This window comes from Gobio gobio (genome assembly GCF_949357685.1).
Source record: "Gobio gobio genome assembly, chromosome: 6".
Classification (NCBI taxonomy): domain Eukaryota; kingdom Metazoa; phylum Chordata; class Actinopteri; order Cypriniformes; family Gobionidae; genus Gobio; species Gobio gobio.
In genome coordinates, this window is record NC_137102.1 from 57,276,686 (window position 1) to 57,300,249 (window position 23,564).

General features: G+C 41.0%; 1 protein-coding gene across 1 annotated transcript in view; it reads right to left on the reverse strand.

Annotated features, from left to right (window-relative positions):
• Positions 1–23,564, reverse strand: part of LOC307128106 (potassium/sodium hyperpolarization-activated cyclic nucleotide-gated channel 2) — a gene marked incomplete at its 5' end in the record, with an annotated part of 103,537 nt that overhangs the window by 47,957 nt on the left and 32,016 nt on the right. Inside the window, one exon of the mRNA XM_079819704.1 lies at positions 3,540–3,758. Coding sequence (XP_079675830.1) covers positions 3,540–3,758 — 219 coding nt within the window. The remainder of the gene's footprint in view (positions 1–3,539; positions 3,759–23,564) is intronic.

Genomic DNA, 23,564 nt, shown 5'->3' on the forward strand with positions numbered 1-23,564 from the left:
AGAGCAGCAGAGTAGCAGGTCACTTGTCCCTGACCCCTACAGGTCTATTCACAACCCCCTATTTCTTCCTCTCTGTCTTTCTATTTTCCTCCCTTCCTCGTTCTCATCAGTTCATTACAACACCTTCAAGGACAGAATCACAGTGCACCACACACACACACACCTACATCAACTTCACGAGGACATTGGCAGGACACTAATCTGCTGCCTCATCAATTTTAGCTCGTCCAGAGAGACACTGTAATATTGTGCGCACGTACACGCACATAAATCGTATACGTTGTCTGTCCTCCACTTGAGGATACACGACTCAAATTACTGGCTAAACGGAGCGGGAGGCAATCCCTCTTATTCAAATCGACCAATCGGAGTGCTCCATTGCCTCCACCAATCTTTCTGCATGGTAACAGAGCTGATAAACGATTGGCCGAGCAGGAACTCTGAAGCCACGCCAAGTCTAATCTACTGTTACAAACACGACGCACAGAAATATGACAGCCCCGACCAAGTCAGCACTGCGGTGGGTAGTACATTAGCTGATGCTGTAGCTGCGGTCTCATCGGCTAATAGAGCCTGCAGTGAAAACAAACACACAGTCAGAAAGGCAACTATCTGTCGCATTAGCAGTCATTATCCAATCAACGCAACAGCATCTGAAGAGTTGCTGACTCAATGCAACAGCGACAAACAAACCGCAGCAGCTGCACAAACATTAGCTGCGCAGGCTGATGGAACAATAGCGACTGTAATGAGTTTTAATGGATGGAGGAGTAACATCATGAGGTCAAGGAACAGGGCTTGGCAACTAACTGAAAAATAAAATAAGTTTGAGCGCTAAAATGACTAAAAGTGAAATAAAACTAAATAGAAATATATATATATATAAAAAACTGACAACTGCTTTTTTAAGTTGTGCATTCATGCAAGTTTTTAGCCCTGCCTTACCCACAACTTCTTGCAATATAGAGGAGAATGCTTTTGTGGCAGTTTCCTGATGACTTTGCAAAGCAAGGCTCATGAGGCCAAAGCTAGCACAGCGTCTGTTTTAACTGTATATGAGTTTATAAGTTAAATGTAGGGTAAGCAATTTTCAGAGAGGCTAGCAATAGCTCGCTAGCTTTGAAGGCATAAGATCCCACCGTTCCTCCAAAGAATCTCCAAAACATGAAATGCTGAAATGAATCTGCAGCTTTTTCCGGTCTTTTTGTGGTTTAATATTCACAGGCACAAGTCTATATCACCAGATGCGTTCTCAGGTACCGAAATTTGTCACCGATTTATTTAATGTGACTCGGTAATACTGACATAATTCGGTCAGTGCCCTTAAAAGTTCGGTACCCAACCCTATCTGCAGAAGTCAGGTGGTACAAGTAAGAGATGTAAGTTGTTTATGTTCATTATTATTGTAATGTTATATGCTTTGAGACATGAGGTAATTTATCGTGACTCTCGTGAAGCTTTGCAGACTCTGCTGTGCGTGTTCATGTGTTTTGAAGGAGGTGTGGCTTTGGAGATGCTCTGCTTTCAAAGCTAATTAGCCTCTCTGCAATTGCCTACCCTTTACAGTCCCTCCAGTGTTTCGTGGTTCCGCGATCGCTGAATACAACGCAAAATCAAAAAAAAATTGCATTTTTTTGCGATCCTGCACAATTTCACCGCAAAATAAATCGCAAAAAAAATATTTTGATGTCAGCGCTCGCATAAGTAGCATACACCGAAATGGGTTCTATTTACGATCAAATACACACATAATTATGCCTAAATACCCATCTTGGCGGTTATGTCTTGAGTGAACAAGTTTGGAACGTGTCTGTCAATTTTGAGCAAGTTCTTAAAGTTAAAGCAACCTAATATAGCCCATACTCGCTCCTGTCTGTGTCGTTAATGTTAATCAAACAACAACAAGGGAAAAACAAACAGTAGCCTATTCAAACTTAAAGCACTGTTTGTATCTGTATCTTTATGTTGTACTATTTACTTGTCCTATTGTCATTTGTTTATGAGTCCTTATTTTATTTCTGACTGTTTACTTGTATTAATTACTTGAAGATTTTGGTCATATTCCCCACCCTATAAGTTATCATGTTATTAAAACTAGACAGAACAGCACTGGACTAGCCTTTTTTTTATATATAAGATACCAAAATAAACTAGATTTGTGCATTTTGTTTGTTCTATTGTCATGTATGACTATTATAATACATAATATGGTAAATGTATTATCCAAATTATTTTTTTTTTTTAAAGGCAAATGTCTGGAAATTACCACCACAAAATCAGTCATTTTGATCGCAAAAATCACAAAAAAATCTTGCGAAATCCTGGAGGGACTGTAATACATTTAAACAGACGTTGCCACTTACATGCAAATGCAAACAGTACGTGACAAAGGAGTCTGTGGTATCAACATGCAATTTTATAACACTAGTGTCCCAATTCTGCCAACATACTCAAAAGGATGTATATTCTAGTGTTGTCAAAAGTACTGACCGCGATACCAAGTTGGTACTGAAATTAAAACAATGTGCCGCTTTGAGCGCTGTTGAGCTGGAATCGTAAACACCTCTGACTGGCCATTGTGCTCATCGGATGTGTCTGTGATTGGCTACAATGATCAACGGGAGCGTTTGAAAGCACAAGCTTTCATTCAACATGCATTCAAACGCTCCCGTGTGTATCTGTGTAAGCACTCTGAAAAGCATCATTGATGTATATTTACAACATGTTTTTGAAGCGCTGGTCATTGTAGCCAATCACAGACATATTTGATGAGCGTGTGAGCGCAATGGGCAATCAGAGGTGTTTAGAATTCCGCTCAACAGCGCTCAAAGCATCACGTTTTTTACCTTTCAGTACCGATTTGGTTATTAGGGTCGGCACTTTTGACAACACTAGTGTATTCCCATTAAAAGCAAAGTACACAATATAGTAGGTAGAAGTACTATATCGAAATGAACAAAATTGAAATAAACTATTATATCATAAAACCATCTTCCAAACCGTGTTTTTGCCTTACCCCAAATTACAATGATATGCATTCAATAATATATTAGTTGTTGGGACGATTTCCAAGGAAACTGCATAATGCTTCGTCATTCCTCCATGCATGTTTATGGCATATCCGTAAATAAAGGAAAGAAGGTCATGCTACCACTATATGCAGCTGAAGTAGCTTGAAGCCGCAACTGAACCTTGAACCCGAAAAGAGTTTGTAAGCAAAAAGGGAAAGCGACAATATCCGTAATAAAACATGAATAAACATATCATCACATTTGATGTGCATTGACTTGTTGGTAAAAATGCAAGTTCTCTTAAATAATTACTGCTTTGGTCCTATTGCCTATAAATAGCCGTGCCAAGATATAGTTTCCATCTGATATGAATATCAATAACATAATATCGTAACATAATCAAGTCAAAACAACAATGGCATTCAAGTTTTATGCTAAAACCGCAAGAGGGCAAAAAGTCACCTAGTCTAGCTTTGTAGTTAATTGTTTCTACTTCGTTATTTAACACCTCATACACAGTTACATTACCTTTTCCTGGTACTGGCGTCGTGAGGAGTCCAGTGATTGGATGAGGGCCGTAGCGTGTCCGATGAAGACGGCATAGCAGGTGGCACCAACAATCATGCTGAGCATCGTCAGCCAGATATCAGAGAGACTTTCCGGAGCTTGACGACCGTAACCAATGCACAGCATGTGACTCATGGCTTTAAACACAGCAAACGAGTACAGCTCACTCCACGTGTCATTCTGCAGAGAGAGAAAGACAAACACAGAACATAAATGGCACATAAACACCAATGCGAATTTGAAACAGATAACAGTAAAAAGCTAAATTCTATATGACTTTTGCACTATAATACACTTTTACTCTATGGAAAACAGCAGCATCAACATTTTGCTAAATATCTATATGTTCACAGAGCAATGTCATACAAATTTGGAACAACATGAGGGGGTAAAACTTTATTGCGACAGTCCCCTTTAGACATTCTGCTAACTATAAGTAACTTTGCAACTACATGTCAACTAGCAGTGATTAGAGTATTACACTCTAAAAAAATGCTGGGTTAAAAATAACCCAAATTGGGTTGAAAATGGACAAACCCAGCAATTGGGTTGTTTTAACCCAGCGATTTGGTTGTTTTAAGCAAACATTTAACCCGACCGCTGGGTTAAAACAACTCTACTTTACATTCTACAAAGTCCCTTTAAGACAAGTCATTTCACTCAGCGGCCATCTTTGAAACTAGCCTGGTCCTACCAGACTCTCGTACATTTCAGACAGAGAGTCTGGCCACTCTCCATTGAAAAGCGATTACTTCCTTGAAGGCAGGAACTCTGTTGAAGTTTAAAACTATTGGATATGCCCAGAGCCACTCTGGATATGCCATAACCAATCGCTAACGTTTGGTCGTGACCAGGCGGCAACCTCCTCTAGTTTCTCTTGAAGCCAATATGGAAGTGACTTAAACTGCAATTCATCGACTGGCCACTAGAGACAGACTCCAGAAGGAGCAGAATCTCATTGAGCTCATGTTAAAATGCCCAACTTTACAGCAGATTAAAACATGTTTACAGTCTGGTACAAATTGTGGTTTTGGTCTACACGGCAAATTTTGCCCTTCATGACAACTGTGAGGGGGGGTGAATATTTTTATAACTCATTCTTTTACATTATATAAAGCATTACAATTCTTCAAAACTGCTCATCAGAATCCTATGGGTGACATCACGGACACTACGTCCATATATTTTTACAGTCTATGGTCGTGACGTATGTCATCTCAAACTAGCGCACGACATCATCGTCATCGTTCGCAGCCACTCCTTCTGTTCGCTGATTGTACCGGTTAAAATTTGACCAGAGAAAACCAGAGAATATACCACAATCCCAGACGGGGTGCTGAAGGAAAAAGAAAATTGAGCGGAAGTACGTAGGAGGGCGGAGCCAGGCTACTTTGGCCTCTCAAGCGTGGCTCAAATAATATAATAATGTTTTACTGTTTTATTTCCACATTTGATGGATGCAAACCAACTGAAAATCAAATTGAAAATTTATCTGCATTCAGTGGAAAAACTGCTTTATATTTGAAAATGTCAGCGGGGAAAAAGTTGTCACACGACCGTATTATGTTGCATGATTAATTAAGCGAGTGTCATCCATAAAGCCGTTCATGATGCTAAGTGGGGGGAGTGCTGGGGGTTTTCCTCCTGAAGTCCACTATCATCTCCACTGTTTTTAGCGTGTTCAGCTCCAGGTTGTTATGACTGCACCAGACAGCCAGCTGCTCAACCTCCTGCCTATATGCAGACTCTTCGCCATTGAGCATGAGGCCGATGACAGTAGTGTCATCTGTAAACTTCAGGAGTTTGACAGAAGGGTTTTTGGCAGTGCACTCGTTCTTGTAGAGGGAAAAGCGTAGTGGGGAGAGAACACATCCCTGGGGGGCGCCAGTGCTGATGGTGCAGGTGTTAGATGTACATTTCCCCATTCTCACTAGCTGCTGCCTCCCTGTCAGAAAGCTGGTGCTCCATTGACAGATAGAGCTAGGAACAGAGAGCTGGGTTAATTTAGTCCGGAGGAGTGCTGGGATGATGGTATTGAAAGCTGAACTGAAGTCTACAAAGAAGATCCTCACACAAGTCCTTGGTTTGTCCAGACGATCAGGTCTGGATTAAGAACATGTCTGAATTTTCCATTTTAATATTAAGTAGGCCTATATATAAATATTCCAGGCTGACACATATTAACAGCATAAACGCATTAACTCCAGATATGAGGTCAAAGCAAACAGGTTTCCAGGAAAAGCAACAACTTTTGAGCATGCAACTGCCGTAAGGAGTTTTAAAACCTGTGAGGTCCCAAATTTTAGGTATTGGGGGGGGGGGGGCATCAAAAGAAAATTTTGATTTATCTGATCTATATATGTGTATTTTAAGATGTTTCAAGGCTAAAAAAAATAATAATAATAAATAGCTTTCAAAACCATGTTAGTGGGCAGTAGATTATCTGTCATACCTGCTCTCTCCTCATTTCATCACTCTCTGCTTCTCTTGCCCTGTCTCTTCCCCTCCTAAAGCTGCTATAGTCTTTTCATTGTTTAACATTTCTGTCCTAAAACAGCTGTCAAATATGAAATGTTTAGTTTAGCTACTTGCATCTCACACCGTTTACTGAAGCGTCGCGCGACTCGCGCAGCAGCTTCTGTGTACATAAAGCACTCTATTGGTCAATTATTCCACAACATTTATTATGTACACCTCGGAAAAATACAGAGGTCCGGACCTTGGAGACCTCATAGCTGGCTACGGCCATCGTGTAGCAGCCTATTGTTTACCTCAACACTTCAGTTTACATGGTCAGAGCTTTTCAGTCTGGTTCTAGTTTCGCCACAGAGCCTTTACTGTACACATGATGTTGCGCTTGTATCAAATTAAGCTGGATAAAGCGACTGCCTGGCGATCGTTATCACTTCAATAGAGCGGCGAAAGCGCCGAGCGAGTTTGTCAGCGCTGTGCATGAGACGATCCAGCTGCTCTCGCACTGCGAATCTGCGAATCTGCACTGCGTACGGTTTAATAAGGTAGCGCAGTTTCTTCACCTGGCTTTTGATTTTCCCATGCACTCGCAGCACTCCAATAGCGTAAATAACAGCACTTAATTTGTCGGGGCGTGGTGTGGTTTGGCGAGAGGCCCAACAGGAAAACTTTAGGTGCTCCCAATCGATTGTCAATCATTTCCTCGGCCAATCACGGGCCCCCTCCGTGCTCGTGCCCTGCAGATGATGCAGGATATACACTCACCTAAAGGATTATTAGGAACACATACTAATACTGTGTTTGACCCCCTTTCGCCTTCAGAACTGCCTTAATTCTACGTGGCATTGATTCAACAAGGTGCTGAAAGCATTCTTTAGAAATGTTGGCCCATATTGATAGGATAGCATCTTGCAGTTGATTTGTGGGATGCACATCCAGGGCACGAAGCTCCCATTCCACCACATCCCAAAGATGCTCTATTGGGTTGAGATCTGGTGACTGTGGGGGCCATTTTAGTACAGTGAACTCATTGTCATGTTCAAGAAACCAATTTGAAATGATTCGAGCTTTGTGACATGGTGCATTATCCTGCTGGAAGTAGCCATCAGAGGATGGGGACATGGTGCTCATAAAGGGATGGACATGGTCAGAAACAATGCTCAGGTAGGCCGTGGCATTTAAACAATGCCCAATTAGCACTAAGGGGCCTAAAGTGTGCCAAGAAAACATCCCCCACACCATTACACCACCACCACCAGCCTGCACAGTGGTAACAAGGCATGATGGATCCATGTTCTCATTCTGTTTTCGCCAAATTCTGACTCTACCATCTGAATGTCTCAACAGAAATCGAGACTCATCAGACCAGGCAACATTTTTCCAGTCTTCAACTGTCCAATTTTGGTGAGCTCGTGCAAATTATAGCCTCTTTTTCCTATTTGTAGTGGAGATGAGTGGTACCCGGTGGGGTCTTCTGCTGTTGTAGCCCATCCGCCTCAAGGTTGTGCGTGTTGTGGCTTCACAAATGCTTTGCTGCATACCTCGGTTGTAACGAGTGGTTATTTCAGTCAAAGTTGCTCTTCTATCAGCTTGAATCAGTCGGCCCATTCTCCTCTGACCTCTAGCATCAACAAGGCATTTTCGCCCACAGGACTGCCGCATACTGGATGTTTTTCCCTTTTCACACCATTCTTTGTAAACCCTAGAAATGGTTGTGCATGAAAATCCCAGTAACTGAGCAGATTGTGAAATACTCAGACCGGCCCGTCTGGCACCAACAATCATGCCGCGCTCAAACTTGCTTAAATCACCTTTCTTTCCCATTCTGACATTCAGTTTGGAGTTCAGGAGATTGTCTTCACCAGGACCACACCCCTAAATGCATTGAAGCAACTGCCATGTGATTGGTTGATTAGATAATTGCATTAATGAGAAATTGAACAGGTGTTCCTAATAATCCTTTAGGTGAGTGTACTTCAAGCTAAACCGAAGAATGATCTGATGTGACGTCATTTCGAACAAAATCAGGCCGAAACGAAGTTCGTTTTTGGAGTTTGAAACAGCTTGCCAAAGTGAACTTTCCGGAAAAGTTTGCTCCGGCTGGTAAACACCTTTGAACTACCATTGGTCTGTGGCGATTACATAATAGATAGGTGTGCGTGAAAGCTCCGCCTTTTTTCACGTGGAAATCTTTCCAGTAGAGGTGAAACGTCCGCGAGTGAAAACAAGAACACACAGTAGAAAATTAAGTTTGTCTTCTGATGAGACGAGACACTGACACTGTGTTTCATTTTTAATACGGTAAAAGCTGCTTGATTTAAAGCAATCCATTATATAAAGTAATATATAACCGTGATGTGACTTTACTGGAGTGCTGTAGAGCTTGTACAAACAAGCATATCCACTTTGCTATGATCAGATGCTTTTCTTATGCTTTCTTAAAGGTCCCATGGCATGGCATGGAGAGTTCTGAATAAACACGAGTCCCAGTCACGCCGAGTCCGTCTTCATCATTATTCTACCAACTTTGTAACACATGCAATGTACCATTACAGCGAGATGAACGAGTTAGTAAGTTTGATTAAAGCATTATTTCTAGATATGTTCCAATCATATGAAAAGCGTCAGTGACGCGCATTGAGTAACTTACACAGCGCAAACAAAGACACAACAGCAGTAATCGAATGTAATCCAGTTTATTGTGGGGAAAGCTGGCTAGCCTAGCCCAGATACCCTCACGCTTACCCCCCTTCTGCTTAATCTCACGCCGCGTTTGGTGCCTCCGCTGTGGGCCAGATGCAGTACTGGGGGTCGGGGATGTTGAAGGCAGAGCTTCGGCGAACGTGAGGTTTATCTCTAAAGATGTGAGTCTGCCGATGTTGAGCAGAAACTCATGACTGTATGCACGTTTAAGAACAGATAGACGCGACGAGGACGTACAAAAACACTGACTCACAAGATAGAAAACACGAAAACACCGTTTTGTCGGGAGAGAGAGAAGCCGCAGTGTGTGCACGAATAATAAATAATTAGCTACACATAAGAAATCACTGATCACAGATCAGAAGGAACTGAAAAAAGACTTCTGTTTTCATTTGTACATCCAAACACTGAGAAACTGCCAGCGTTCACTCATGGGCGTGCCAGATTCTCTGGGCGGAGGAAAGGGAGGTAACGGTTCCTGCTTGGACGTCAAACCAGGAGACTTCAGGATTGGCTAGTCTGGCCTGTCATTTTCTCAAAGGCAAAGAAAGACAGCCAGAACTCGGTTTTACACCGATCAACATTTCTATCCACTTGGGGGCAATATTCAGGCTAGGGGAACTCATATTAATGTTGAAATACCTCATATAATGAAAATTTCATGCCATGGGACCTTTAAAAAAGGTTGTTGTGTTTATTTAGTTATTGAGAGGAAAACGTGCAGCATAGCATATTTACATATTCATCTAACCATTGCTCTCACTAGTGTGGGGGCGGTGTCAGATGTCCACTAACATTATATGGCTGGCCATATATTTCAAACTTTGTTTTGCCCCTAAATTGGGATGCACCTTGATCACTAGCTGGTGATCAACTGACAGATAAAGCTAGGAACAGACAGCTGGATTAATTTAGTCCGGAGGAGTGCTCACTTGTATTGCCCTGGTTTGTCCAGATGTTCCTGAATATAATTGTGGAGCATTTGAAGCAGGAAGGGACTTCGCACAGCTCCGGTGATTTATTAAAGATCTCTGCGAAAATTAAGGCCAGCTGGACAGCACAGGTTTTTAGACAGGCTGGTGAAACAGTGTCTGGGTCTGGTGCTTTCCTTGTCTTTTTTCCTGAACTGGTGGTGTTGTTGGTTGTGCAGAGAGACCATCAGAGTGGGTGTGGGTGTGAGACTTTGAGATTTTCATATCTGCAGTAAAACTCATTCAGGTCATCAGCCAGTTGTTGACTCACTGCAGAAGTAGGGTCGTTGGCTGAAAACCTGTTTTTCAGCTTTTCAGATCTCAATCCAATTTGAGTCTCTGTGGGATGTGCTGGACTTGAGTTATTCCCTAGCTGCCATCTCACCGGAGCCGCCTCCAAAGCAGGTGACGCAGGATTGCCTCAACAAGTTCGATCCATATGACGGCTTTACCTCGCAACCTAGAGGACTTGAAGGATCTGCTGCTAATGTCTTGGTGCCAGATACCACAGGACACCTTCGGGTTAGGGGTGGGAGAAAAGGTTGATGAATCGATGCATCGCGATTCGTTATCCAACGATTCAGAATCGATTCTCACAAATTCAGAATCGATTCTGTGTTCAATTAAAACGGCCAATGTGCGCGCGCACACGCGCAAACGTTCGTATGCTGGTGAATTGCCTTCGTTTAAGATAAAATGGACAAACTACGACCTGCTTAGGGGCGTCGCACCCGTGGGGACACTTTTCCCGGTGAGAGGGTTAAACACCCGCACATTTTATGCAGTTTTTCCGCAGTTTTGCTCAAATGCCTTACAGCAGTCGCTCCTCCGTTTCTCTGGCCGCTCTGTGTCTGCGTTCGCTGCGGCTGCCTCCCCATTTCAAAAATGTATTTTGCCTATTAAATGCAAAGTTTTTAATATCAAAAGCACTTCTAAATTAAGTTAATATTTCCAACAAACGAAATTCTGAGGCAAAATAACGAAGTGGTGCTCAAGTAGGCTATAAGGCGCTTTCCTTGCCATTAATGCTTAATAACACTCCTATGTCTCCGATGCGGTGGCCGGGACATAAACCTACCAACATCTGTGGCATAATTTTTGGAATGACTTATGGAATATTACTGAACTACTGCACAATGTTTCAAACGAATGGAAAATTCTGAACAAAGACTTCGTTTTGGTGAGTGATTCGTTAAATGTCTCTAACATGACTGTTGCAGCTCTGAATTTGGCTTCTCAGCGAGCGCTAAAGTTGTTTTTCTTCTGCATTAGCCTATGTTTTAAAGACTTGTTTGTGGCTCTAACCAAAGTAAACTTTTTTTTGCTTTTAAAAACATTTTGTTAAAATGTTATAAAGAAACTGAAAAATTGTCACAGTTGTAAATTGAGAACTGTTTATTCTTAATGATTGTTCTTTGCAATTGTATATATGGCTTACCATGTTTCATTCAGAGCTTGTTAATCTTGAATATAACTTTGTTAATAAAATAAAAGTATTGAAAGAAATCTTCATAATCATTTTTAATATGGCAATACTGTCAAACTGATATTCTAACTAAAAACAAAACACATATTTAGCTCCAATTTTGGTTAAAATGTAAAGTTCATGTATTTGCACAGCAGGATAATTAGTTACCAAAAATGTATGTTAAGAACCGTTTTGGGAATCGGATCGTTACTCCCAGAATCGGATCGAATTGTTAAGTGCCTTAAGATTCCCACCCCTACTTCGGGTGGCTTGTAGGGCCATGCTTCGACGGATCGTTGCTGTTTTGGCAGCATGTGGAGGACCAACAGTATATTAGGCATGTAATGTTTTGGCTCATTGGTGTATGTTTCATATTCTGTATGCCATTCATATTATAACCGAAATGTCTACTGTGCCACATTCTAACCTCTTATAAATAAAGCATTTAGCTGCAGTGTGGCTGGCCGTCAGGCGTCTCGGGATGACAGAGATCAGTGTGTGGTCGGGGTCTGCCAGCAGTCTCAAACAAGAAGCCATTAAATGTGCCCTTTTTAAAAATGCGTCTGCTGCCTGACTTGTGCTGACATCCGGCTAATTCCCAAGGCAAGATTAATTACGGTTGCTGTCCTATGGAAACCGAAAACCGGATCTACTGCATCCCATCATGACTCTATAAGACCCCAAATTATTGTTCGGACTGTTTACTCTATATGTGTCAAGAGCCTAAAAAATATATTATCGATTTTTTATAATTTAGATATTTAGTTTTGGCCAAATAGCATACTATTTTTAAGCATGTGCACAGTATGCGAATGTGCAATTTTTGCAGTATGCATGGAATACTACATTTGTAAAAATGTGTAAAAAAAGTGTAAGTAAGTAGATTTTCAATAAAGCCTCTATGTGCATCCCAATTCGAGTTCCAGGGTGCCTTATTATGCATTATTCTATGCCATTTTGAAGTATAAATAGTGTAAGTGGTGTGTACACACTAGAAACTCCAAAAATAATGATGAAGCACTTAATTAACTGAAAAAATGAAGTTGGACACTTCATGCTCTCAGTTATTGCAGCTTTTCTTGCGTAGCCAAAGGGGAGGGGCTATTCATTTCCAATGCTGAATGACAAAATAACCTTCATACACTAGACCAGGGGTGTCCAATCCTGATCCTGGAGGGCCACTGTCCTGCAAAGTTTAGCTCCAACTCCAATTAAACATACTTGAACCAGCTAATCAAGGTCTTATTAGGCTTACTAGAAACTTCCAGACAGGTGTTAAGGCAAGTAAGAGCTAAACTCTGCAGGACAGTAACCCTCCAGGACCGACTTTGGACACCCCTGAACAAGACAGTTGAGTAGATAGTGCATAGTATCAAGGCATAGTATGTACGTAGTATACTAGTATCCCATTCCAAACATAGCCTGAGTATTTTTCTCCCCCAAGACTATTAGGTTACATGCACAGTAGAAGGGGAGAAGAAAAGGACTGTGAAATGAAAAAAATGGGAAATGAGGAAAGTGTCAGAGGGAGCAGGTCACTGTATGAACACTGGAGTGAACAGGCCTGAATTATACATGAGTCAAGAGCACTTTGCCTCGAAAACTTTTGCCTCGAAAAGAAGTAGTAGAGAGTCCATACTGAAACACTGGACACACACACACAAACACACTTGTAGACAGTGTTTGCAAAGACATAGGGAATAGAGTGGCTAGAGGAGGACACATTGTACAGCAGTCTATAATATCAAGAGTATATACTAACATGAACCTGCAACTACTTTGACTATGTTGGGATAGGAATAGTCTCAGCCTCAAGACGTCAAGCCCATGGACCACTGGCTGAAAGTCTGATGCATATGGGCCACCTGGGAACAAAGATGCCATGAAGTCAAACCCTCTCATGGAAAAAGAATGCCATCGTGTTTACATATCAGGATAAACTAAACGCTGGATTTTTAAAAGTGTGTGAAGTATGTAACGTTCGCGGCATAGACTTTTTAAAATATGTTAGACAGTTTTACACACCAGTCTGTTATGTAGGGCTATCAATGTTACATTTTCATGCGCCTAAACGTGATGCAGAACAAACAAACTGTGATTGGTTGCTTTACATATCACTGGGCGGTCCTTGGCCAATGAAAGTTGCTATGGAGTCCAGACGTTCTGTCTGAAAGTTTGGCTACGCGACACTAGGATAGGAATACTTGCATACTGTTTAGTGCAAACTGCATATTGGAGTGTTAAAATTCAACATGACATCATGACTTTGCGTAAACATACACGCCACTTTCTAAAGCCAAATGGCGTGTTATCTGTACGCATTTTGAGCTATCCGCGTGTATGTCTACGCAGTGTGATTCCGCGTGAATGCAAATGGTTTTATAAACATACTAAATTATGTTTTTTTTTTTTTAAATGTAAAAATGCAGAATTTTTCTTGTGATGGGTAGGTTTAGGGGCAGGGGCAGTGTGTGTGTGTTTGTGTGTGTGTGTGTGTGTGTGTGTGTGTGTGTGTGTGTGTGTGTGTGTGTGTGTGTGTGTGTGTGTGTGTGTGTGTGTGTGTGTGTGTGTGTGTGTGTGTGTGTGTGTGTGTGTGATGGGTAGGTTAAGGGGTAGGGGCAGTGTAGGGGGATAGAATCAAGGGGGTAATCCAGCCCCCGGAAACCTTACCTTCCATAGGCGCGGCCATTGCTAACCAAGCCATCACCTGCTGTTAGCATACCATTGACTCCCATTCATTTTGGCCTCACTTTGACAGTGAATATCTTTACATCTGAGGCGTTTAAAGACTCCATTCGTCCATTGTTTATTTCTAAACAAACACGACAATGTATGAAAGGCTCCATTACCTTGTATCATACACTATCGCCCCATTGAAGCTGTTTTTGTAAAATATAGGCTAACGATTGTGTCATAAACATGCAACTGTGTCGTGCTGTTGAGAAAATTACCGTATAGACCCGAGGAGAAGCTCGTAGGCAATCTTTTACTGTCTATGAGGCAATCGGGGGGACGTGGAGGCATAAACGCAGATAGAGATGTTGCAGATCCTGCTTCATTCATCAAAAGTTGCTCCTGCTCACCCTCTCTGTCTCTGCAAGATTCGGTGATTCAGATTTCACTTTGCACAACTACTAGAAGACTTGCCACTGTCAGACAGGTTGCTCACGTCACATCTACGTTGTCAAGCTCAGTCCGAGGCTGAACAGTACATCAGCCATCAGGAAGTGAGTGCTTCTAACTGACTTCAATTACCTCCGTTGAAGTCTATGGAGTCGCTCTGTCCATTTCTTTTACTGTCTATGGATAGAATGAAACAACGTTGATAAACACGCTAAAAGTGATTATGCGTCTTGATAGCATGCCAAAATGGCATACGAATTGTAAAATTAGTATGTGAAAAACTATGCAATATGTAACAATAAGGGCCCCATCATACACCTGCCACAATGCAACGCCAGGTGCGACGCAAGTGTTTTTTGCTAGTTTCAGCCCGACGCAATTATCATTTTCATGTCTAGCGTTGTATAAATAGCAAATGCACTCGTGCCCATCTGTTCAACCATGGGCGTGCTGGTCTGAAAACCAGGTGTGTTCAGGCGCATTGTTGGTGTGTTGCTATTTTGAGGAACTGAAAACGACTGCGCCATTGATCAACAAAAACCTGCTCTAAAGTCAATAGCGCAGTATATTTAGTGTTATTTAAGGGGCGCGTTAGTAATATGCACCTATAGACAGGTGCACAATGCGTGTACACTCTGCTTTTTACACACACAGGGACGTGCAGCAGCACACACACATTTTTCAATATTAAAAATAAAAGGATTCCTCTCTGGAGAAGCATTCAGTCTTTCCACTCGCAAATCCCACCAGCAAACGCGCCATGGTGCAAGCGCAACTGGCTTTTAAAGGGAATGGGAGATGAGACTCAGATTGGTTTATTGCATGTTATTGCACGACTCCTTAAAGTGCCACGCCTTTAAATTTTTGGGTGATGAACTAACCCTTTAATAGTCTAGGTACAACCCTTTTGGACCATGCGCGTGGCTCGCCGACCTGGCAAAAGTGGATTCGGACACGCCTTAAGTGCACCTGCTCCATGCGCTCAGATCATTAAAACAGGGCCCTAAATCTTTCAAAAAGTAGAATGCGTCAATTAAGTGAGTGGCGTCCATTTATCAACCGGGAATTTAATACAGTCATTTTGCATTTTAAATACAATTTTGTATTGCAAATGTCATAACATTTGGCAGTCTGATCATGAGTAAAGAAAGAAATCATGGTCGATGTCATTTATGGTTCACTTATCACATTCGACATTATTATTATTAGATTACTCATAGCGTGATATGAGATTCTGGCTCAGCCTACAGCAAAAACACTACATTTACATGCATTTGCATTCATGCATTTGGCAGATGCTTTTATCAAACAAGGACTTACAGAGCAGATGTTACATTTTCGCCAGTATGACGGTAGCTATTCTGAACATACTAATATCGTTTGCAAGGACTTCCCATCTGAGACTAAAATAGGATATGGATGTATTGCAATACATTTCAAGTGCAAGCAGGGATGTAATGAAGGACAGAAAAAAAAGTCTATGACAGTGTGGAAGAGAAACTATAAGCCACATCGGATCTGAGACACTTTCTTGATCGCTCTCCCATTCATTCGCTCATGCCCTGGTCTGCAGTCACAGTGATAGGGCAAGAGGCAGACATTCATTAACCATACAGACGCGTGTGCCCCGCGGACGATAAGCTCTGCGAATATCAGACTCTTGGATTCTGCCCGTAATAGTGCAATCGGGCTGCCAGCCTGTTCTGACTCTATTTACAATAGCTTATCTAAATGTACAGCGGTCCTCGCATCCTCTACTGCATCCGACACACGCTGCTGCCCAGGCCCTGAGACACCAGATGCTGTTTAATATATGTTTTTAATCTCAGCCAAGACAATTCAACATCTCTTCACCAAACCATTCATCTCTGCGTCTGACTGAGCCAGTGCGATTTTTCATCTCAAAAATGAACGCAGCAGTCAGGCAGAAGCGCTTCCTGGGGTAATGATACTGCTCTTCAGGAGGAATACATTCAAATGCGGAGGAAATTACGGAGGAAAGCAGGATTACATTTCTGATTGGTTCTGTATGACACAAAGAGGTTATTGACCTTTTGGCCTGTTGAGAGATGCAGCAGCTGTGCAAGGATGATGTATTACTGAAGGCCAAACCCTGAAAATGAGCCACTTCTGGTTCCATCGTCCTTAAGTTTTAATGTTTTTTTTTTGGTTAAATGCCGGTGGTGAACACACATTTTGGAGTAAGGAGCAGTAAGCCTTGATTAAAACGGATTCTGTGAACCAACCCATAATGTGACCACTATTCCTCTAGGTCTATGTTAACGGCAGTGTTTTCCCAAGAGGGCTGAAGGCCTGTGGTGAGAGGATTGAGAGCATCTTTGCGTCTCTGGAGGGTTTTTCTCAGAGGGAGAGAAATAGCATACTGTGTTTAATCCACTTACATGTCTACACACACACACACACACACATTGGGTTTTCATGTTTTATGGGGACTTTCCATAGATATAATGACTGGTATACTGTGCAAACTGTATACTCTATCCCCTTACACTAACCTACCCATAACAGAAAACCTTCTGCATGTTTACATTTTCAAAAAACATCACAGTTTCCTCGTAGGCACCAAAAAATGTCCCAACAACGACAAGGATTTCCGATATTGCCATCTTTGTGGGGACATTTTGTCCCATAATGTAGGGTTTACCAGGACACACATACACAGAGAGAGCATCTAAACCCCAGTCACATCACAGGAAAACTGATTTAATTCATGCATTTAATTAGCTCAGGCTCTTACAGCTGAGACGCATACTGTGTAGGCTATATATGATATATTACTGTTTAGGGTCCGTATTTTTCTAAAGAAATGAACACTTTTATTCAGCAAGGATGCATTAAATAAAGACATTTATAATTTTATAAAAGATTTCTATTTCAAATAAATGCTGTTCTTTAGAACTTTTCTATTCAAAGACTGTTTAACAGCAAAAACTACATTGATGACAATAATAATAAATGTTTCTTGAGCAACAAATCATCAGAAAGATTTCTGAAGGATCATGTGACACTGATACATATATACTTTTTTAATCTTACCGACCAAAAACGTTTAAAAGGTATGCATATAGTACGTAAATAGGCTATATTTTCTTCAGTGAAGTCAACAAAGTCCGATTTTTTTCAGCAATTAAACCTGGAATAAAAATATTTCCTAGTTTAATTGAAAATAAATAAATAAAACAGAAATAAGCCTCAGATTTCTTAGTCAGTGGTGTTGTAAGCTCATTTGTAACGATGAACATGTGAACTCCAGGGAACCAAAAGATCAGGTTTTCTTATTTCTGCTTCTGCATAGCATTTATATAACAGAAATAAAATCCAAAAAAGGAGCACATTTTCACTTGTGGACTCCACTGTGTCCAATGATGTTTGCATGCCCTTCACTTCCTGCTATCCTGATTTATGTTAGCACTGAGCAACACACACACACAGCAGTGCATCAGTATACAGAAAATTCACAGCATGTGCTCAGATGCCCCAACGTGCTTTGATTTATTACCGTTACCATAAAACTCACAGGTGATGATAATTCAATGTTTGTTTCATACTGTGAGAATATAGCCATTTGCTACATGTAACTGCAAAGCGTTAGCCTAGAAATCTAGACGCACCCTAGCTGCAGCAAATCTAATTTGCAGTCAGGGTAGTCTAGCAACTCTCCGTTGGCGTGCGAGCTGGAAAAACCAAACTCTGCTCAGGCCAATCACATCGTGTATTGAGTCGGTGGGCGGGCTTAACATAATGACGGCAGAGTTGCGGCGGTTCCGCATGCTACTCAAAAACAAAGAAGCTGGCGAACAACGGTCTTTCGAATCGGCTTTGGCTGCGACTCTGGAAGACTTGGAGTTCAGCTTTTCTTTGAGAAAAGAACAAAGAACGGCACTGAAGTCATTCTTAAGAAAGGAAGATGTGTTCAGAGTTTTGCCGACCGGATACGGTGAAAGTTTAATCTATCAGCTAGCTCCGCTTCACCTTCTTCGCTGCTCTGGTTGGCTGTAGCGCTATCCTATTGCGTGCAGAGGGAATTTAAAAGACAACCGTTTATCCTGCCCCTAGGATTGAGCCCTGCCAATAGACCCAAAGTTTTTTGTATTTTCATTAGAAAAAATATATATGTACATTTATAACACTAATACTTGGTATTTTATTACTATTGCATCAAATTACAATAAAAAAGTTACCGCTACTGTGAGGGTGTTTAGTAATAGCGTCTATGGGAGTGATGGTAAAAATTTACATATTTCGCTCTTCTCACTGCCGTTATCAATCTCACTCTATTTTTTCCCTCTTTTTGAAAGTTGTGAAATCACTACTGTGGCGTTTTTCTTTTGCTATGTGAGCAAATGGGCACACAAAAAAAATATTTCATGTATTCTCTCATTCACAGCTATAATATTTAACCCAACTATGACGACTTCCGCTCTGAGAAACCCGGAAATGTGAAAAGGGTCTATGGTAAGTTCCCAGACCCAACATCTTGATGTGGGTCTGGCTTGTCAGGCAAGCAAAACGTCACATTTTACAATGATTTAGAATTTTAGGAACTCTAATAAGGAATCTTGAGGAACTCTAATCGCTCTTTATAAGTAAAGCGGCAGTTATTTTGTGCACAGGTACCACCTAAAGGCCAATTCACACTGCACTGACAGACGCCGACCAACATGGACAATTACCAGATTACAATACGTCACCTCTCACAAAATCCCCCGACCCAACAAGTGCTGATTCAGCACATTCAATCGGCAAAAGCAAGCACATACGACAGATGCCAACAGAGTTGCAACAGAGGTGCAGTGTGAATTCTTAATATGATCAAACCTCAATGCATCACCGCTTGCCGGTAGACTGACGGCTGACGGACTCCATCATAGCATTCATTGGCAAAGGAATGAATGAATGAATGAACGAATGAGGCATTTATATAGCGCTTTTATATGTGCTACTGTACACCCAAAGCGGTTTACAACTATGTCAGGGGTCTCTCTTCAACCACCACCAGCATCCACTTGGATGATATGACGGCAGCCACAGTACAACGGCGTTGTTGGTGGAGAGGAGAGAGGGTGATAGAGCCAATTTAATGGATGGGGATTATTAGGTAAGGGTAAGGGCCAATGGAGGGAATTTGGCCAGGACACCGGGGTTACACCCCTACTCTTTTTACGAGAAGTGCCATTGGATTTTTAATGACCACAGAGAGTCAGGACCTCGGTTTAACGTCTCATCCAAGCGGCAACCTCCCGCAGTTTCTCTTGAAGCCAATACGGAAGTGACATATACTGCAATTCATTGACTGTCCACTAGAGACAGACTCCAGAAGGAGCAGAATCTCATTGAGCTCATGTTAAAATGCCCAACTTTACAGCAGATTAAAACATGTTTACAGTCTGGTACAAATTGTGGTTTTGGTCTATACGGCTAATTTTGCCCTTCATGACGACTGTGAGGGGTTTTTTTTATAACTTATTCGTTTACATTATATAAAGCATTAAAGTTCTGAATAATAAAGGGCGTCGCCACTTTGAGTAACAGGTGGATTGCCATTTATCTGCTGTCTGTTAGTCATCGCGTCACTTCAGCTCCGCCCACGTCCCGCCTTTTTGCCCATTTTCTGTTATCCGGGAGTGACGCGCTGCCAAGATGGCAATGGCCATCTCGTCCATACTTTGCGCTTCAAAACTGCTCATCAGAATCCTATGGGTGACATCACGGACACTACGTCCATATTTTTTTACAGTCTATGGTCTCGTCTGAAGGACGGTGCTTGTTACAGTATAGTGTCCCCATCACTATTCTGGGGCGTTAGGACCCACTCAGACCACAGGGTGAGCGCCCCCTGCTGGCCTCACTAACACCTCTACCAGCAGCATCCTAGTTTTCCCAGTTGGTCTCCCATCCAGGTACTGACCAGGCTCAGCCCTGCTTAGCTTCAGTGGGAAACCAGTCTTGGGCTACAGTGTGATATGGCTGGACTGCCCAGAGGCCGCCTGACTGACAATCAACCAATCAGACGACGACTTTAAAGTGCATCAGACGTTCAGCCAACGGTCCTGAGGCTCAGACTGAGACTAGCCGGCATCAAACCAACAAACTTCCCACCATTCCAAAAATCTCAGGTGGTTTCTTTCTTCTTCGAACATCGATCATAATTCCACGGCATTTAAACACGGCTGTGAACGACTGCCAAAAAAACATCACTGCCTTCACGGCACACGCTCCCAGAAGTTCTGGTGTTGATCCAGCTTTTGTGTGGTTCCAGCAAGACAGACGACGTCCTTTAGGGTGCGCTCAGTGTAACGCCGGCTGAAGATGGATGCTCTGTTTCTTTATGCGCAAACTAATGATATGAGATGTCAAGCACTTAAAGTAGAGAGCTCTCCAGAGGCCAAACCCTGCATCCATTCCAGCTTCCTTTTTACATTTTATTTGCTTCCTGTGTTCTCCTTCTCGTCAGCAACGCCTTTTCCTGACAGATTCAGCCTGGGATGTCACAATTATAAAATGCTGGCTTGCGTCAAATAGCTTATATCAGTTACAGTAATTTACTTAGCATTTATCCACTGAACTTTTCTTTACACATTACACTGGGCATAATGACATGAATAATATCTTAAATTCATAAAGGTCATTGCATGAACGAGTGCCTTTTCCATTTTTAAACTGATTTTTATACTAATTTCTTATTCTATTTTAAGCATTCAACCTGAAAAAGGTAATTTAAGTGTTAATAAATTGCATGTGCCATTTCTAATACATTAAATTGAAAATAAAGACGAAATGCTTGCTTATTCTTATTTATCTGGTTTTCATTAAAATGTGCATGTTGTCTAATAGAGGTAAAGATGGAAACACAGGGATAAAGTACAGGATGTTGATGTGTTTAGCATCCGCTATTCTTTATTATTAAAGTATTTTGCATATACACCACAGATCAAAAGTCAGTAAGAGTTTTATTAATCTCTTATGCTCACCAAGGCTGAATTTATTTGATCATAAATGCAGTAAAAACAGCAATATTGTGAAATATAATTTAATTTCTATCATAATATATGATAAAATGTAATTTATTCCTGTGATCAAAGCTGAATTTTCAGCATCATTACTCCAGTCTTCAGTGTCACATGACCCTTCAGAAATCATTCTAATATGAAGATTTGATTCTCTTGAAACATTTATGATTATTATCAATGTTGAAAACTGCTTCATAATTTTGTAAAGACTGTGATACTGTTTTTTTCAGAATTCTTTGATACACACAAAGGTCAAAAGAACAGCATTCGTTTGAAATAGATACAATCTTTGCACCCATTTCAAATAATGACTCTTATTTGTAGGTCAATATGTGATTAAAATGTAAAGTGTGCAATGACTGTGATTATCGCAAAGAACTGCAATTAGATGAAATAATCAGGTGATTGCATAATAATTGCGACAGACCCAGCTCTCGCTCTCTGAACTATAGCACTATGTACTGTATGTGAAACTTCCCTTTTCTCCTTCATCTGTTTACATAATCGCGCCCTCCTCTCTTCCTGCCCTTACTGCCATCTCACATTCTCTCTATCTTTCCCTTGTTCTCTGATCTCCTGAGGGACGGTGACCTTAATGTCACATGTGACATCATCACGGACCTTCTGTATCCACAGAGACGGAGCTAAAGCAAAACCGATCGCCTCGCAAACAAACTCAGCATCGCATCACTATAAAAAGTCACTATATGTGTTCTTAAGGTCAACATGCGTTTAAAGGGATAGTTCACCCAAAAATGAAAATTCTGTCATCATTGACTCACCCTCAAGTTGTTCCAAACCTGTATGAGTTTCTTTGTTCTGCTGAACACAAAAGAAGATATTTTGAAGAATGTTTGTAACCAAACAGATAGAGCAACTATTGACTACCATAGTAGGGGAAAAAATACTATGGTAGTCAATGGTTGCTCTATCTGTTTGGTTACAAAAATTCTTCTAAATATCTTCTTTTGTGTTCAGCAGAACAAAGAAACTCATACAGGTTTGGAACAACTTGAGGGTGAGTAAATGATACGATTTAAATTTTTGGGTGAACTATCCCTTTAAAACTGAGCCTATATACACTTCTTGACTCCCTTATGCCAAAAGGGAAAGGTAGCTCTCTTGTGAAAGTTTCATGCAAAGACAAAGGATTTTCTCTAGGCCTATGACAGGCAGTTGTAGGGAAGAGCTGAAAAATAGGAGGACATGATGACAACAGCGAAAAATAAAGTAGTTTGAATTGGCTGAGTGTGATCCATAACATCAAGTTATGATAATATTAAATATCCTGTTGTATTCCGAAACATGCCATATTTTGGAAGCAAGTAATATAACAATATAGTCATTTAATGATGACTTTAAAGCTGCTGTATGAGAGTTTTTGAATAGCATCCATAATAATATGACTTATTTCATAATTCTGACAGTTTATTTCTTCTCAGAATTGAGATTTTAACTCGCAATTGTGAGTTATAAAGTCAGAACTGCGAGATATAAACTTAAGACAAAATTGCTAATTTATTTCTCGCAATTCTGACTTTCTTAATTTGACGTGAAAGATATAAGCTGGCAATTGCGAGAAAAGGGTCAGAATTGCGAAATTATATCTCAAAATATTGACTTTTTTCTTAGAATTAAAAAATATAAACTCCTAATTGCCAGAAAAAAGCATGGCCACCTAGGTAATTTAAAGTTTTAGTTCGGGTGCACACACGTTAAATGACTCTCAAAACGTTCTGAAATTAAGTATTAAGTTCAAACATACAAAGAGCACGAAGTCGAAGAAAAAAAACCCTTACATGTGCAATGATATTCTGGATCACAGTTTTCATAAGACAAAAAATAAAATAAAAATACTCAAGTAAACAAAACTTCTCCAACCGAAAATAGTCAAGTTAAGGTTATATATTCGTTAGAGTTCTGTTTATATAGGAGAAAGGGTCTAACTTTTGTAAAGAGGAATGAGAGATCGAAGGAAGCTTTAAAAGCGTGGAAATAGTCTGTTTTGAGCTCTCCTATTTTTGAGATTCAAGGAGGGAGTTTGTTCAAGAATAATTATGCCAGTAGTCATGTAAACAAAATCCCTCCAACCCGTTTGGTGTGTTACGTTGAGCCTTGGATCCTTGTGCAGAGGACATCCGAAGATTCCAGCACGATTTTCCTGGTGTACCCACAAGGCTTGCAATCAATCGATAGTAGGTTAAACTCCAGCGACAAA